Below are 17223 nucleotides of genomic sequence, written 5' to 3'. Positions count from 1 at the left end.
AACCGTCTTCACTCTGCCATTATTTTGCACCATTGCCATGTGCTCCTACATAGGGCATCAGTGTTAAGGGCTTAAGTAAGTGAAAGGATGAGCAGTGAGACATTTATGTCAATGGTGAAGGGGTGATTTTGGAGGAATATAGGATGACCATAATGCCTCAGAATATGAGTGAGAGAATGAGTGACTGTGAGGTGTCAGATAAATGTGAACATTTCATAGAGGAACAGCAGAAAAATTGTACCAAAATGTAGAAGGATTTGTGATACATTCCTGTGCAGGCTGAATGCTGGGCAGCATTTAGGGCTCTGGAGCCTCAAAGAGAGACTTAGTTGTAAAGGCACCAACACTCTCTCCCTTGTCTGTTTATGTTCACTTTAACCAATCAAGATAATTGTGCCAACGCCACCTTTAAAAAAGAAATTTTTATTTTTCATTTTTAAAAGTCAAGAACATTAACATAACAAGCATACATAAATCCAGTAGAGATGGAATGTCACTGGTCAGGCATAAACAACGGAAAATTGCAATAAAAAGAAAACATAGGCTTGTAATTGCATCGAGTAGGTACATAGGAAGACATTAGGCACATCTGAGTGGTCAGATTGTGGATCTATAGCGGTCTGCAATATGGTTTTTAACACCGCCCAACGTGCAAAACCACGATGTACAACACACACAGTCTCATATTATCTTAATAGGAAACACCAGAGTCCAATGTCAATAGGTAATCATGCAGCTGTTGCCATATATCTTTAGGTCATGATGTGGGGGGCTGCAGCGTGGCATACACTTCGCTCGTAGTGTCATGTCTATTAACCAGTCAACGTCAGTGGGACAGTGTCTATTACCCCGGCATATTGCCAGCCATCTTTTTACGAGTAACATCTCAATGGCAGTGAATCTGCGTGTACTTGGAGGAATACCCTTGATGTAGCCTAGTAAAGCCGGTAGGGGGTCAGGTGTAAGGGTATTTCGAATCAAGGGTGAGGATTTTCATCCAATATGCTTGGCTAAATGGGCACATCCAAGCAAAGTGCATGAAATTGGGGTTTTCAGCCTGGCACTTAGGGCAGTGATGCTATTGTGCAGGGTCAGTTCCAGCTAGGCCACAAGAAGTAGTGTATGCGCAGTGGAGGAATTTGTAATGCAGAAGCTTACGCAAGTAGTTGCAGGTTAAGAGCTTTGTTTGGGTACAACAATAGCGTAAGCCGTAAGGTCTTTTCAGGTATCGGGCTCCCCAGGTCACGCTCCGATGCTTACCTGGCCCCCCTGGTGCAGTCCGACTTCAATGTAACGCAGATTTGGTAGAGCCTGGAGACCAGTCTCATCCCACTGCAGAGGTGTTTACTAAGGTCAATGGAGGAAAGTCATCCACTGGGAAAGACGGTAGCCTATCAAGCAGAATATTGTGAAGTTATCTGAATATGAAGTGGTCTTATGCATGGCATCCCTAAAGTAGGCAGTGTCGGAGTGGATGATGAGATGGCCGTCTGGAAATAGGACCCCCATTGGGTGTAGTTGGAGGGCAATTAATGTATGCTGTACCAGTATTTCTGTCATGGGAGGAAGTCAGAGGTTGTGTGTCAGTAGGATGGCAGGAGAAAAAAGTAAGCCCCTTCTGAAGAAACAGCAGACTTTTCCCCATGCATAACTAGTAGTGGATTTGGTGTGTATGTCAGAAGGGTCCCTCGGTGTGCCTAATGGGAGGATAGAGGAGAGCTGGATGCTTCTGGCTTGGTCCCTTTCGGATTACGCGTAAGGTAATTGAACATCTGCATGATACCAGTGGTGTGGAAATTGGCACTGAGCCACCAATAAGTATAACTGCAGACCTGGCACACCAACACCTCCACAATCATAAGGGAATGTAGCATGAGGCGCCTCATAGTGGCGAATAAACTGTTAGTCACAGGGATCGGAATGTTCGTGAACAGGTACAAAAATTGGGTCCCAATAACACCTTCCATACCAGATGTTGGCACCTCTAATTCATGCGAAAACTCAAAACCATGGTGAGGAAGAGAAGTAAAGACGATAGCGGTACAAGGGAAATGCAGGGAGAGCAAGAGTCAGCGAGGCAACTAAAGGCAAGGCTGACAAGAGGTGTGGGTGCTGGTGAGGAGATTGATAACAGAAAAAGTACAGAACAAAGAAGAAGAAAGCTTAGCAGATGCAGAAATGTTGTGTTATTGGCTTGTGCACAGCATATGTTGCCAATGGTATGACATCACATTGCTTTCCATACAGTGTATAGCCTTGTTTGTGTGTTAATTGAATGAGTCAGCTTCAATGAGTTGCGGGTGAATGTTTTAGGGGTTTGATGGCTGAGACCACAGAGATGCTCCAAATTTCTTACAAGTCTTCTAGAATGCTTGACATACTCATTGCTTGACAGGCGTACATGTGTGTTTAGGACAGTTGTTGATAGGGTGAGTGGCCCTGCAGGTTTGTGATGTTCAGTCAGCTTTACCATCAGATTTCTGATAGTGGCCATTCTGAACATCTGAAATGGCACCACACAACAAGGCAATGACAGAGACCCTATTCACCAGCTCGCCCAATGCTTGGCTATAGGTCTAACTTACAAAAGTAGTCAAGGAAATAGTTTTTAGTTTGATCTGGAGGAGCTTATGTATGTATCTAGGATGCAAGGAGGCACTGAGTGATTGGAGGGCAAGCTGGAGTTTGGAGAGTGGTGCAGGGCTGTTACTTTAACGTTATAAGTGTTCCCTAAAGTATGTATGTATCTGTGCTAAATGCTTATTTTTACTGTGATCTAATTTATAGTATTTGCCTGGACACAATAACAATGTATCTCTGTCATGTTTTGTAGACAGATGTAAACCGGACCCCTCGTGCCAGCAGGATATTGACCCGCCACCGAAGTTAGGTACCGACGTTGTGTTCCTTTTGGACAGTTTCCAGAATGTGGTAGAGGACCAGTGGTTGACAGCCAAAGATCTCCTTATTACGTTGATTGATAACTTTGACATTGCCAAGCAGCCAACAACATCAGTTGCGGGGGATCGAGTAGCCCTGGTGAGGCTTGCTTCCCATGGAAACACCACAAGTAGAACTGGAAAGCCACATGTAGAGTTTGATTTACTATCGCACGGAAACAAAAACCAAATGAAGAGACATATCCAAGATTCTGTCCTGCAGCTCAGTGGTCCTACTATTGTTGGGCAAACTCTGCAGTGGACAGTTGATAATATGTTGTCAAAAGCTCCCCATCCAAGAAAGAGCAAGATCCTTTTTGTGATATCAGCTGGTGAGTCGAGCCATTGGGACAAGCGCACTCTAAAGGAGGCATCCTTGAAAGCCAAATGCCAGGGTTATGCGATATTTGTGGTGTCGATGGGACCGAACTTTAATAGGGCTGAACTGGAAGGACTAGCCAGTCATCCTGTGGATCATCACCTGGTTCAGCTTGGACGACTTCATAAACCAGAATTTCAATACGCATCTGGTTTTATTCAACCCTTTGTGATTGCACTGAGGCGTAAGTGATTACATTTCATACTTCTATGAATAATGCATGTATTGTCATGATGAGTGCACATCGATGTAGTCATCTGTACTTCTTAGAATTTGGTACAATCAGTTTGCCGTAGACCAGGTGTGAGATACAATTTGGATACTTAGTTTCAGTATTGAGCTATTGGTCTAACATAATCCCGGTTCATGGTTAGTCAAAGTTTCACAGTGTTTATCTGTAGGGTCTCAGCATTGCGGTAGATGCAATCTGCAATTCTTTAATTTCAATATTCAATTAATCAGGTAATGCTGTTCTGTCCCTCAAAGGAGCTTAGGAGGGGTTGACCTTAGTTGCTACAAAACAGTTAAAAAGGGAAAGTACCCGAATAACCTGCTTAAGCAACAAAACCTTTCAAAATTTTCAGAGAAGCTGCTGGCCGCCCCAAAGCCAGAAACTTCAGAGACATCATCACAGTTGTAGCTAAACACACTCAATGCAAGGATCAGAGAGCTTTCACAGCATTGTGGTAGAGGTGCTAATGTAATTTCGTAAAGTTAAATAGATGTATGTTTGCTATGGTGGCTGTCCACTACCATCAACCAGCTAATGCTAGCTAAGAAGGATTGTTCAATTAGTTTAGAGCCACGTATAAAGAACACATAATGGCCTATCTGTCTTGAAGGGCCTTCTTGGGCTGTTTCTAATTTTAATTGATTAGACCTCAAACTTTGCTTACCCTAAAGGAGATGTGTATCCTGTCCATGATGAATAACCATGCAAGGTTAATACCATAACAATTCCTATTAAATTTAAGAATGTCCTCTTTGCTTTAGTGCTAGAGAGGAAGTGCTTTCTGTTGATAGGTGTCTACCACAATCAAACATCGTCCATGGCTATTGCTACTTCTCAACTTGGGCATGAATAAGAGTTCTTTATCAGCAGACTGGAGTAAGGGAAATGGATCAATTTCAGTCAATAGCATTTTCGGTATCTGCTGTTAAAGATGCAGAAACAATGGCAAACTATCTTAATCCATTCCCATAAGCTGGCACACCAGATAGGTTGTGAAGTTTGTCCATCACTCTTTGCCCTCTCCTTGAAATCCCTGAACAAAAAAATCAGTCTCGGAGCAAAGTAGTGGAATGAGAACTCAAATGGAACATCACAAAGCCGTAATATTTACTGACAACATCTTCTGGTTTTTCGCCGTGGCTTAAGAATCTCTTCCAGGGCTATTAAGATTGTTGGATATCTTTTCTGATAAATCCAGGTTTAAAATTAATTCTGGAAAATCAATGAGTATGGGCTTAAGACTCAGTAATCGGCCTCCCTTCTTTTTTAACAACTCAGCCTCTTCTGGTTTGTCAGGCTTATCTTTGTCTTGGTGTTCTGCTCCCTACAAGATCAGAGGATAACTACAATACCAATTTTCCTGGCTTGCTAAACATAATTTTCAAAGACCTTTACAGGAGGGGGTCACTTGAATTCTCCTGGCGTGCGAGAATGGTGAGCTTAAAAGCAAATGGTCTACAGAGGATTATTTTCATATCGCAGAAGCTCCCTCTTTCGAATCCCAGCGAATTCTTACATTTATCCATCGGATGCTTGAGGCATTCCTTTGAGGATGGAAAAGGCCACAAATTAAAATGACTACAATCTACCTATTGGTTGGGAGTTGATGGCTCAGGTTTTCCCATGTGGACAATTACATCCATGGAGCACAAATCCTCCCTACCTTAGAATGGGCTACATCTTGTTCAACAAAACTTCGAGTGTTCTTGCAGCAGAAATGTTCCCCCATTCCTCTCCAACAGGCACTATGGCTCCCACGTAAATATAGGAAACACTTGGGTTACTGCCTTCAGTTGATTTCAACCCTGCTCAACCATTGTTATTTGACTGCTGGGCAGGACGGTTTTAAACCACTGTTCTCTCCTCTAAGATCAATAGCAAACAAACCAGAACTTTTCCCTGGTATATTAGTTAGAAATTCTGCACAATGGAGGTGGGACACTCAGTCTTGGGAGACATATAACAATACAAGGCAAAAGAAACTGAAAAGATCATGGCCTTGTTCCACATAACGCCTTGGGATCACTTCTAACTAGAGTAACTACGACACTGGGCACTGACGCCCACATCAAGGAGACCAGAGGGTTGTCACACCTTGAGGATTTATTCAATAAAGGGTTCAATAGAAACCGTGTGTTATGGATCTACAGGTACTTATGCATGAAACCATCAAACACCACTAATAATTCTAGCGGCAAATAGGAAGATGAAATGTATATCACCATACATGAAAACACCTGGTTCATCATTTGGACGAGGGCGACTGTCACATCAACGTCTTTCTAAAAGGTCTGGACACAAGAGCAATAACACCATATATGTGCCATTACCCTCCTCTGGCCACAGCCCATACAACATCTGTTGTAACTGCCATAGATCATGTTAAGATGTACTGCATGATGAATTTGTATCTATTCACTTAATGCATTACTCCAAATGGTCTGTTCTGTTGAAAAAGTGTCTCAATATCTGGAAGTCCAATGGATTTCAGAGACAGATGAGCTTACTGTAGGTTTTTGTCATGCATGAGCTGTAGTATTTTTGAGACTACTCACAAATCAGGCTAATCAATTTGAGGGAGTAGAGAAGCAGTATACTTGGGTTGATTCAGCTTCACAATGTTACATTACCAACCGCAGAGAGGGGGTCAACCCAATCAGTTCAGCACGTAGAACTTCCTCAATGCTTTCTGAGATTCGATCACTCGAGTATCTACTTTGGTCTATATGTTTCAGCTCTTTTTTTGCCAATTAATTGTCACATGGCTTTCCTCAAGACTAGGTCAGATCTCTAGATTCCACATTTGCGGAGTCACATTCACTGTAAGCATTCGTACAAACCAATCCGGGAGAACCTCTCTGCATTCTATAGCTAGACAAATGTTTCTGAATGAGAGGAGTATATGTTCTTGTTCTCAGGTATTTCTTTCATTATTTTCTGTTTTAACTGTACCCTTCATAGAATCTCAAATGCATTGCCTCCTGCTTTAAAACTTACCACACTGACCATTTATTAAAAAACTAAGACAAGGGTACCATGTAGAACATTTTACATTTCAAGATCCTACCCATCACACCAATGCTCCCTCGAGGGTTGAGGTTGAAAGAGTTATGAACTGGATAAGGTTGTTATCAAGAAGAACGCTACGATGAAGCATTCCACTGCAGTTTTCAGTGGGTGAGATTTCTTTTACACAAAGAAATATTTTTTTTGAGGTGGATTTAGGGAGTTCTTAGTATTTACAAATGATTCAAGGACCTTTCTGGAACTCTCTAATACTGAAAAACAATGGTAAGACATAACAAGAGAATACTTCAAGGGGCACCAAAGGCATATCTTCTGGGACCTGCTGGCCCAAAATATTTATTTAATACGTTTTCATTTATCCACTTAGGCACGTCTGATAAGGCCGCCCTTTGGTTCTGCGAATTATCCAATTAAAAATCTGTTTATGTTATAGCAAATTCACAATCTACAAAGAAGTGTACAGTTGACATGGAAATTGCTAGATGAGCTACAAAAAAGCAGATGTGCATTACCTATTCTTGCAACAGATATCAATATGCAGTTAGATTGGAATACTCAGCTTTTGGAGCGTTACAATATTTAGGGTGTTATCTTGTGTGTTACTGTGAATGTCCATGTGAAAAATGAGGACTAAATGTATAGATGACAGTTGTTGTTTTTTCTCATGTATAAAATTTGCAAACTCACAAACTGTTATTACATTGGCAGGTGGAATCAACAAATACCCACCAGAAATTCTCAGAGCACAATGTGGCAGGGCCAGATCTTGAGAAAGGTAAAAAAGACTTGTGAGTTATGATTTATTTTTCCATTCTAGACATTTCTATTGTCATGCTGTGTTGTGGTCAAATATTCCAGGAGGCTTATTTACTATTCTCCAGTCCAGGAATATTTGGGGGCATGTTATACATCCCTAAGTATTTTAAGGAAGTGTTGAAAAGCAATAATTTTGAATTGAAGAAGGTGCTGCCTTGAGGGCCCAGCTAAGGGCAAAAATCTAGGAACATCCCACTCCCAGGACCTACTTGATGGTGGCCCCATTGCGGATATCTGCAGCGAATGCATCGTCAGTGTGCCCAACACATGCCAAATGCACATGGACACATCCAGTGCCAGGAACCCTAGTCATCTTACCTGCCATCACTACCACGCTGCTACCCTCTGTGCCCTCAAACCCCGCTGCTGCTTCACATGATGCTGCCTTGCCACACCACACAACACAGAGAAGTGCTCTGCTGCGCTTAGGACAAGTTGTTGTGCACTTACCCACATCCCACAACTCACCACACCCCCACCAACAGTACCCAACACCCCACCCTCTCACATTCACTCAGTCCTGCAACCACCCCACAACACTCTGTATTCCTTCCTATGCATGCTCCTCAACACCCACTCACTCACCAAACACACCACAGAGATCAGGGGCCTGCTGCATAATATCGGCCCATGCCTACTTATCCTCAAGGAAACCTGGCTGAAACCTGCATTGGCCTCTGATAGTGCCTAATCAGCACCTGACATTGCATGACATCACGCTCCCTGTGGCTAGAAGATCACCTGGCATGACAGAGTTCACAAACCCAGAGGTGGAATAATCATCATCGACAAGTTCGCCCTCAGCTGCACCACCTCCATGGACATGTCATCCTCCAGCATGTAACTCCGGTCGTTCCAGCTCCTTGTCACATCCAGTTACACCCTAAGTAGCACTCTCATCTTCAGACCACTGGGACCGCACATCAAATTCACGGACACCATCATGGGCTTCGTCACACTACTTGCCCTCAAAGCTAGCAGGTATATACTACCCTAAGACCTGAACTTGCACCTGGAAGACCATTTTAATTCCAACTCAAAAGCATTTATCGAAGACCTTGGAAGCTTCCACTTCACCCAAATATTAAAGGGAGGTACCTACTTCACTAGACACCTCCTGGAATCTGTTTCCACCAACTTTGAACACATCTGAGTCTTCAAGCCCACACCAGTCTCTTGTACAGATTGCGATTGCACCCTTGTTCATTTCAGCACTTTCGTCCCACTCCAAATCACTTGCACCTCTGATAGACCAGCCCACCGAAACTGGAACATCATCACTAACATGGATTGGAACACCGCTCTCAAGACCCACTGACCTGAACACAGCGACAGCCTCCCCAGAGCCATAAAGAATTAAAATAATTTGATCCCCTCCAACTCTGGTTCCCTAGGACCCCTAAATCACAGCATTACAACAAGATCTAGACCCCAGGCCAGCTGGTACACGGAGGAACTCAGATTGATGAAATACCACTGCAAACAACTGGAGTGCAAATGGAGCATGAGCTAGCAAATTGCAGACAAGAGCACATTGGAATCCACTCTGAGACATTACTATCAAATTACCTGAACCAACAAACATACCCCTCTGCTGGAGTGCATTGATGGCAGCACCAAAAGAAACACAGAAATCTTCGCCATTGTGAAGGATTTCACCTCACCGGGGGCCAACTCCAACTTGATCACCCTCTCACAGGATCTCTACAACAACCTCTCTCATTTCTTCTGCAACAAAACCACTGCCATTTACAGCAACTTTAACTAGCAACTAGTCCCGGCAAACCTTGCAAAAAACCTCCCGATCTTATCCAAGGAGAAACAGTTGCTACCCTGAAGCCCTTCCACTAAGGGGCCCTATCAGACTCCTGCTCCCACCACGCCTGCCCTAGAGGACTGCAACCAACCAGTGCCATGCTCATATCCATTATGAATGGCTCCACGTCTTCCACACCCTTCCAATTGCTTGGAAAGACACAATTGTTCTCCCATTGTTGAGGAAACCGTCTGCGGACCCTACAACACTGGCCAACTACAGACAGATCTCCCTGCTACCCTTCCCAGTCATGGTCTTAGAGGAAAGCATAAAATGACGCCTCACCAAATACCTCAATGACTACCAACTCCCCGACACCATGCAGTCTGGTTTCAAACCCAACCAAATCACAGATACTGCTCTCATCACCGCCATCGATGACATCTGCATTACTCTGGATGGAGGAGACACGGCGTCCCTCATCCTCCTGGTCCTCTCCGCAGCGTATAATGCAGTCCCACACCATTTTAATCCAATGCCTACACGATATTGGAATCCAAGGAGACCAACTTCAATGGATCTGCTCCTTCATGACAGGAAGAACCTAGTCTGTCAGTCTGGCAACTTAAACCTTGAACACCCATGACCCTATCTGCGAAGTTCCGCACGCATCCTCCCTGGGCATCATCCACTCTCACGACAGTAATGTCCTCTCCTATTCCAGCAACACTCTCTCACAGAGAAGACGCCCGGTACCAGGATAAAGTATGCATGACTAAAATTGCCCACTGGATGAAAAACAACTGTCTGAAGCTGAACACCGTCAAGACCGAAATCATGATTTTTGGGATGAGCACTTTACTGTGAGATGCCATGACACCCACCCCAACCACTACCGCCTAGAACCTCTGGATAGTCATTGACAGCAAACTCAACGTGACTGTCTAAGTCAATGCTGTCACCATCTTTTTTTCAAATAGCTCCCAAAAAATATCTAGACTACCATCACACGCCCTTAGGCTGCAGACCATTCAGGACTTGACCGCCTGAATCACCTTCAACTCCCACACTGCACTGACATCACACCACATCAAAGGAGCTCCACTGGCTCAAACAAGCACATTTCAATCTCCTCACCCACACTTTCAAAGCACTACATAACACTGGCTCAGCAAACCTCAACAATCGCATCTGCTTTTACAACTCTTCTAGACACCAGCGCTCGTCCAGACTCCTCCGCATCCCACAAATATGGAAAACCAGATCTAGCAGTCGAGTCTTCTCCTACATGACTCCTAAATCATGCAATGACCTGCTGCTACACATAAGAGCCTCCTCTCTTATTGAATTCTGCAAGAAGCTGACGACATGGCTTTTTGAGTAGTTTCACTAGGCCATAGTTTTGGCTAAACTCGCACCAGCTCAACACCAGGATACCCTACTGGGTGATAATGCACTCCATAAATCTGCATAACATAACATAACATGACACTACTTGTAGTCTGCAACAACATCTGCCCCATCTTGGATTAGGAAGGCTCTGACATCCTACATGATCTCTCTGCAGCATTCTGTATGGTCTTGCATCTTTATCTCTAGCCTCTAGAATAGCGACATCCACAAGCAAGCCCTAGCCTCTCTGAAGCCTTTCCTGTTTGACCATACCCAACTGTTTATCCCCCCCTTTTTCTTCCACTCCTCTCCCCATCACTTGCGGGGTCCCCCAAGACTCTTCCCTAAAACCTATCCTTTACAATATGTACACCCTTTTCAATTTGTCCTATTTGTTCCTTCAGCTTTAGCCTTATGTCTTATGCTGATGATACACAAATCATTGTATTCACCAGCAATAATATTTGAATCACCCAAGATAGGTCCCATCATTGTATGCAAGCAGTAGATGACTGAATATCTAGCAGCATACCTTACACTTAAGTGACAACCAACGTTCTGATTTTTGGAGCCTCTGCCTCTATGTGTCCTTCTCTATGGTGCCCCACAGGGCTTGGGGTCACCCCAGCTCCAGTCACATTCACTACTGCCAGAAATTGAAGAGCCTTTTTTGACTCCTCTCATCTTTTTCCACTTAAATATACCAGGTTGCTGTTTCTGCTTTTACTACGTCTGACTGATTCAGTCCAGGGGGCGCATTCCATCTGCATTGGACAGTTCCTCCTCCGTATATAACTCTTTTCCCAGACAAATTACTTCTCCAAACTGCATCCTTCCTTCTAAAAGTGGTATCACCATTCCATTGGAGCAGTTTATTATTGTGCTTCCCGCCTTTTCTTCCCACACATCCATCCAAGCAGAAAGAAAGATTGCATCAACTAGCTGCAGGGGGTGCCTTTTGGTTATTTATTGATATTAGGCTCTGGCGTAATTTTAATTATGCTGGCGTAATCTGAGTAATTTAGGTTATTCCGTATTACTCTTTGACATTACCAGTAATAATGAGATTATGACTTCTGGCATGGTTAGGAGTAATTTGGGACACAACAATCCTACAGTGAAAACACATCTAGCGAATGTGAGCTATTTGTGTTCTGCTGCATTTAGTGCTATTACTTATTGCAAAATGCATCCTAGTGTCCAAAATGGTTGGTGAATTTTACTGGCCCTAGATGTTGGGAGTAAGTTAGTGGGAAAATTCTACCCCAACAGCACTTATATTAACTTATATTTTGTAACGCAAAATATCTTCTTGTACCCATTTTGGATGCAAGGGGGGCATTTTGCGATAAGAAAATAGCGCTATATGCCGGAGGTAAGTCGGGTGAAAATCCTACCCCAAGAATGCATTTAGCGAGCGTGAGCCGCCGCTCACACTTGCAATTCATTGTCTGTTGCATTTAGTGATATTGTTTGTGCAAAATGTATTCTCACCACATTTTTGGCTGCAAGGAGGCATTTTTACACTAAAAAATAGCGCCAAACACAGAATTACTCTTCTTGCAAAATTAAGCATAATCTCTCAAAATTCTCTGGCAATTCCACGTAATCACACTTCACTGAATTACGCCCAAACCTAATTGATAGGACCAAGGAGTACGGTATTGGTAATCAGCTGTTCATTCATTTCACCGGTGTGGAGAAAGAAAAGGAGGTCCTTAATGGAACCAATGTTGTTCTCTGCATCAAACTGCCTTATGCCTGGCCCAAAAAGGAATTTACTGAAAGTCTTAGGGCTCTCGTTTCACTAGGGATAAGGCTCATAATACATTTCTCCCTCGGGGTGTTCTCGGGATGCTCCCATTTTAGATATCTGCCAAGACTCTGCATGGGCTTCTGTCTATACTTTCACTGGCCACTACTAAATTGGGTGTGAAGTCTACAGGGTGGGCCTATGTGGCTCTGCAGGGCTTACTGATACAAGTTCACTCCTCTGTCACACCTCTTTTGGGGTGATCTCATTTGTACTGATTCAGAAGGTGAGGAATCTGCAACTAGAAGTATCCATCAGAAGAATAAGGTTCCTTCAATAATGCCCTCTATGGTGTATATCAGGGTTCTCCAAAGTTGGTCCTGGGCGGCCGAATCCATGCCAGATTTTTAGCATATCCCCATTTAGATAAATGTAGTTATCTTAAAAATCTGGCATGGGTCTGGCCCTCCAGGACCGACTTTGGAGAACCCTGGTGTACATTCTAATCTATTCTATTCTCCCTACCTGCAGATTCCTTGCAGCCGTTCGGAAATCAGTAAGATCTAAAATTAGATTTACTGACTGCCAATTCGCATATCAATCTTGTCAGTCACATTTTAGGGTCTGGAAAAAGGAGAAAAAGGGCGTTGCCACGCGTGGATGGTGATTATGTGTGTCAACGTGTCCTCGTGTTGGGTTGGGTTTGAGGTGCAATGGAAGCCGCTGATGCCCCCTACCGGCTATTGCAAGTCCTTTGAAGATCCAGTCCGGTGCTAAGGAGAAATCTGGTGGTAGATAGAGTAACCACAAGAAACAGCATTACCATAAATAAGTAACTTGTTACATTTGGGTTGGCACTGATGACACAGATGCTCTCATAAAGAGTTAGTCATTCTACACCATGTACTTGCATACTATATGGAGTGTTTTCCAAATAAGGACAAAATGCGCCATCCCAAAGTGTTATCCCAGTGCTTATGAAATGGTGATAGGCCTGTGTAACAGCAAAACTGCTTATTTCATGAAAGACCATTCCAATCGAACCAATAGCGGGTAAATATGGCGACTGGTACAATCAGAGAGGGATATATGACGTTTCAATGCATGCTTTTACCATGCATGCCTTTACAACGCAGGTATTACAACACAAGTCGTTACAACGACTTGCGTTGGGGGATGCTGAATAGTGGAATAGTTTCATTTTCTATTCCAACTCCAGTCCCCGTGGATAGTCGGGAAGGTGTTGGATAGAAAATTAAACTATTCCCTATCCAACAGCGCCCTCCAGCGAAAGTCGTTGTAACGACTTTCGTTGTAATTCCTGCGTTGTAATGGTAGTGAATGGTAAAAGTTTCGTTGTAAACGATGTTCCTCATCAGAGAGCAGTGGGATGCTGAGCTCAGTAACCATCAGAGCAGAATATACAAGTTTTGTCTCAACCGACCCTACAATGCAGCAAGTGATGGAAATGGGAAAATAAGAATTTGAAGGAAAGGGAAGAAAAAATTGAATGTTGTGAGCAAAAAACAGGGAAATGAAGAGAGAGATAGAGAGAGAAAGGTGGGGCAGTTGAGGAGAAAGAAGAAATTAAGAAAGGAGAAGAAATTGAAAGAGAGAAACTTACCTCCGATAATATACAATAATTCTGGTTTTTTTTCCAGGTCTGATTCGTAAAGTGCGCAATTTTATTCAAGTCAGTCATTGCTATGTTGAACCCATGAATAAATACTGCATGAAAAGATGGGGGTAGAAAGTGGGGTGGCCATTAGTGAGTAAGAAAAGAGAGATATATGGCGTGAAAAAGGAGGGGGAAAACAGGGTAAGTGTTAGAAGTGAAGAGATTATGTGTGAATCTTACTTGTTTATTATAATATTAAGCAGTGAAACAACAATGAGTTTGATTAAACATAAAAATGCATTGTGAAAAGAAAGTGCATAACGCATAGCAGTCTCGTCTCATACTTTAAGCTCCAGTTAGCTGCCAAGCACAAAGTTGTAAACCATTGCCGTAGAGAAAAATACTGCCCCAGTTGTTTCCTTTTTACATCATTAATTTTACAAACACTAGGCAGGCCTTGCTCTAAAAAATGCAATGATTCTATAAACCAGGACAAGTCAATTTCAATATCTTTTTTTTACATTTCAGGTCAAAGCTCCAGAGTACATATCTAAATGGTGCTTGAAAACAGGAGCAGGACAGTACTGTACATCAATGTGACATGAACATACAACCTCGAGCGAGCCTGCTCCACCCCGAAGCCTTGGGAAATCCAAGCCTTGGTCCCATCTAATTGACTCTCTGCAATCTCAGCTAGGTTCTCGCTATACAATTTTTTTTTTTTTTTTACAGAGTTTTATATAGCGCGAACTTGACCCGAAGGTATCGGGTATTCAAGCGCTTTACATTGCACCAGTTCGTTACATGAGGACACATTCATTTTTAGGGCTCGGACTCCTCCCCACTGAAAGTGGGAGGAGTTTCGAGATCCTAATGTTAAAGAAGAAAAAAAAAAGTATCTCCTAGGGCTTTGGCGAGACAAATTCCACACATTCCTTAGCGTGTTCTGTCATCTGGCCAGTGATTCGTCTTCGTTGTGTTGTCGTTTTAATAGGCTTGAAGTGATAGGGTAAATGTAGTTTTGTTCCGCCATTTTGGGCATTTTTCGTTCGTGCTCGCGCAAAGAAGTACATTAATTATAATTAGGAGCTGTCAGGGTGGCCGTGTAATGCATTCCAGATGGTGTGCGCGCGTTCACCATCTAGCAGTGTGTTTGTCGGGCGCGCGTCCTCCTCACGTGCACACAGGCATAGACGCCGTGTGCGGCTCCTTCCTGCCGGCCCGGGGAGCTGCTCTGCCGCTCTCTCGTTCACCCCCCGTCTCCCCGCCTGATTTACATTTATTTTTTGAAGTGCGTGCTTTTTTTCCCCCTGGCACCCCGGCCCCTTTAACATATCCCGCGGTGTAATTTATCACCGCCGCTGGCCCAGAGTGTATAATCAGTCTGAAATTGACCGGGACGCCACGAGGAGATCAGGCGTTGCCTGTTAACCAGGCCGCCCTGCCGCCAAGGGAAGAAGCCGCCCAGCTGGACGTCAGCCTCAGCCGGGAGGTGTGACTGCGCTGAGCACCGGAAGGGCTGCCCCGCTCCTCCCTTCGTGCAGCTGCAGCCATGATCGCATTTCCAGAAGACGGAGGAGCTTCCCGCCAGTGCACCGCTCGCCCCAACTCCAGGTAACCCCTAGCGACCTGCGCTATGCCGCTGCGGGTCTTTTACCCCCCCCAATTCCCGCGTAACTGACCCCAGAGATTGTGCCTCGGCTGTGGCGGGTTCGAGATAGCAGTGACACCGACCCGCCAGGCCAACTTGCAAATGTAGCGCTCTTCTAGGCACACTTCTCAGGCTCCCTTACGTCCCCAACTCACGCCAATCACGAAGGCAGCGCTTCGGCCGCCCTGACGCGTGGGAACACAGGACTACCATTTAAATATCTGCAGGATAACTTTGACCTAAAACATGCAGCGTGGGAAGTCCTGTGTGCCAAAGACAGCCCCTGCACAAATTTTTTTTATGTTGTCTGCCTGACTGGGACTGAACGGGTGGCTGCCAATCGCAGGCTTAAGGTGGCCTCACACTATAGCTCCTTATCTGGGGGACTAGGAGGAATCCAGTCCCCGCGCACATTTGCTTTCTTTAATACAGACCTGAGACTGAACTGATAAGTGCACAATCGTTTGCCTAAAAAACTGCCAAAACCTAGAGGATTATTTCCTCCCCCCAAAAAACACTATCAGCAATTAGTGCACCTTAAGAGCTCTTGGCATATATGAACTTCTGGTGATTTGCTCTTACTTAAGAACTGGATTTACCGGATTGTGTACCAGGCCTAAACTATTGATAAAGATTCTCATATTTTTATAAGGATTGGTGTAGTGTCTTCATGTGAGTGCGTTTATTGTGTCACTACCGCTGTGTGTTGCATAAATACTTTACACATTGACTCTGAAGTTACGCCTTCCTGCTCTGCGCCAAGCTACCCTGTCGGAAGCGGTGGTCCCTACTTGGACTAGGGTACGTACCCCGGCCAACTAGAGACCCCGGTTCGAACACCATATGAATTCTTTTGTTTCGTTGACTCACTTGTTTTGTCATTTGCTCATCTTCTTTGCAAGCACCAAGACCCATGTGTGCATGTCGCTTTTTGGCATATATTTACACTTCGAGGACGCATTGCAGAGTCGGGCCAAGCCCTCGGGCAAATGCGTGTCCCAAAACAATTTTCATCCATGTTCAACGTGAATAAGTCACAAATTACCACGGTTTGTCCGAGAACACGAAAGTGGGTTGAGGATACACTTAAAATTATCTCCACAGCTGAACCACTGAAAACACCGCTGGTTTAACGCTCCCCACACATCAGCCTGCGCCTTTACGCCACATTCGGCACTTGGAGGCCTTCATTTTGGGAAGAAATATTCATTTCGACAATAAAAGATATTGTTTGTCGCTTCCCATTTTCCCGTGTCGGTAAAAGTACTGAGTAGTGAGTACTGAGTAGTGAGTGCAGAGTAGTGAGTAGTGAGTAGAGTAGTGAGTAGTGAGTGCTGAGTAGTGAGTAGTGAGTAGAGTAGTGAGAAGTGAGTAGAGTAGTGAGTAAAGTAGTGAGTGCAGAGTAGTGAGTAGAGAAGTGAGTAGAGTAGTGAGTAGAGAAGTGAGTAGAGTAGTGAGTAGAGTAGTGAGTAGAGTAGTGAGTAGAGTAGTGAGTAGTGAGTAGAGTAGTGAGTAGAGTAGTGAGTAGTGAGTAGAGTAGTGAGTAGTGAGTAGAGTAGTGAGTAGAGTAGTGATTGGAGTAGTGAGTAGTGAGTAGAGTAGTGAGTAGTGAGTGCAGAGTAGTGAGTAGTGAGTGCAGAGTAGTGAGTAGTGAGTAGTG

General features: G+C 44.1%; 1 protein-coding gene across 1 annotated transcript in view; it reads left to right on the top strand.

Moving 5' to 3' along the window:
- COL6A6 (collagen type VI alpha 6 chain) overlaps nt 1-16215 on the top strand; it is a 633605-nt gene extending 617390 nt beyond the window's left edge. The window contains exons 35-37 of the mRNA XM_078663886.1: nt 2834-3502; nt 7286-7352; nt 14441-16215. Of these exons, the coding sequence (XP_078520012.1) occupies nt 2834-3502; nt 7286-7347 (731 nt within the window). The 3' untranslated portion in view covers nt 7348-7352; nt 14441-16215. The remainder of the gene's footprint in view (nt 1-2833; nt 3503-7285; nt 7353-14440) is intronic.
- Nucleotides 16216-17223: the final 1008 nt, after the last annotated feature.

Source organism: Lissotriton helveticus, chromosome 10 (assembly GCF_964261635.1).
Source record: "Lissotriton helveticus chromosome 10, aLisHel1.1, whole genome shotgun sequence".
In the NCBI taxonomy this organism is placed as follows: Eukaryota; Metazoa; Chordata; class Amphibia; order Caudata; family Salamandridae; genus Lissotriton; species Lissotriton helveticus.
This window is presented reverse-complemented; position numbering and strand designations above follow the sequence as displayed.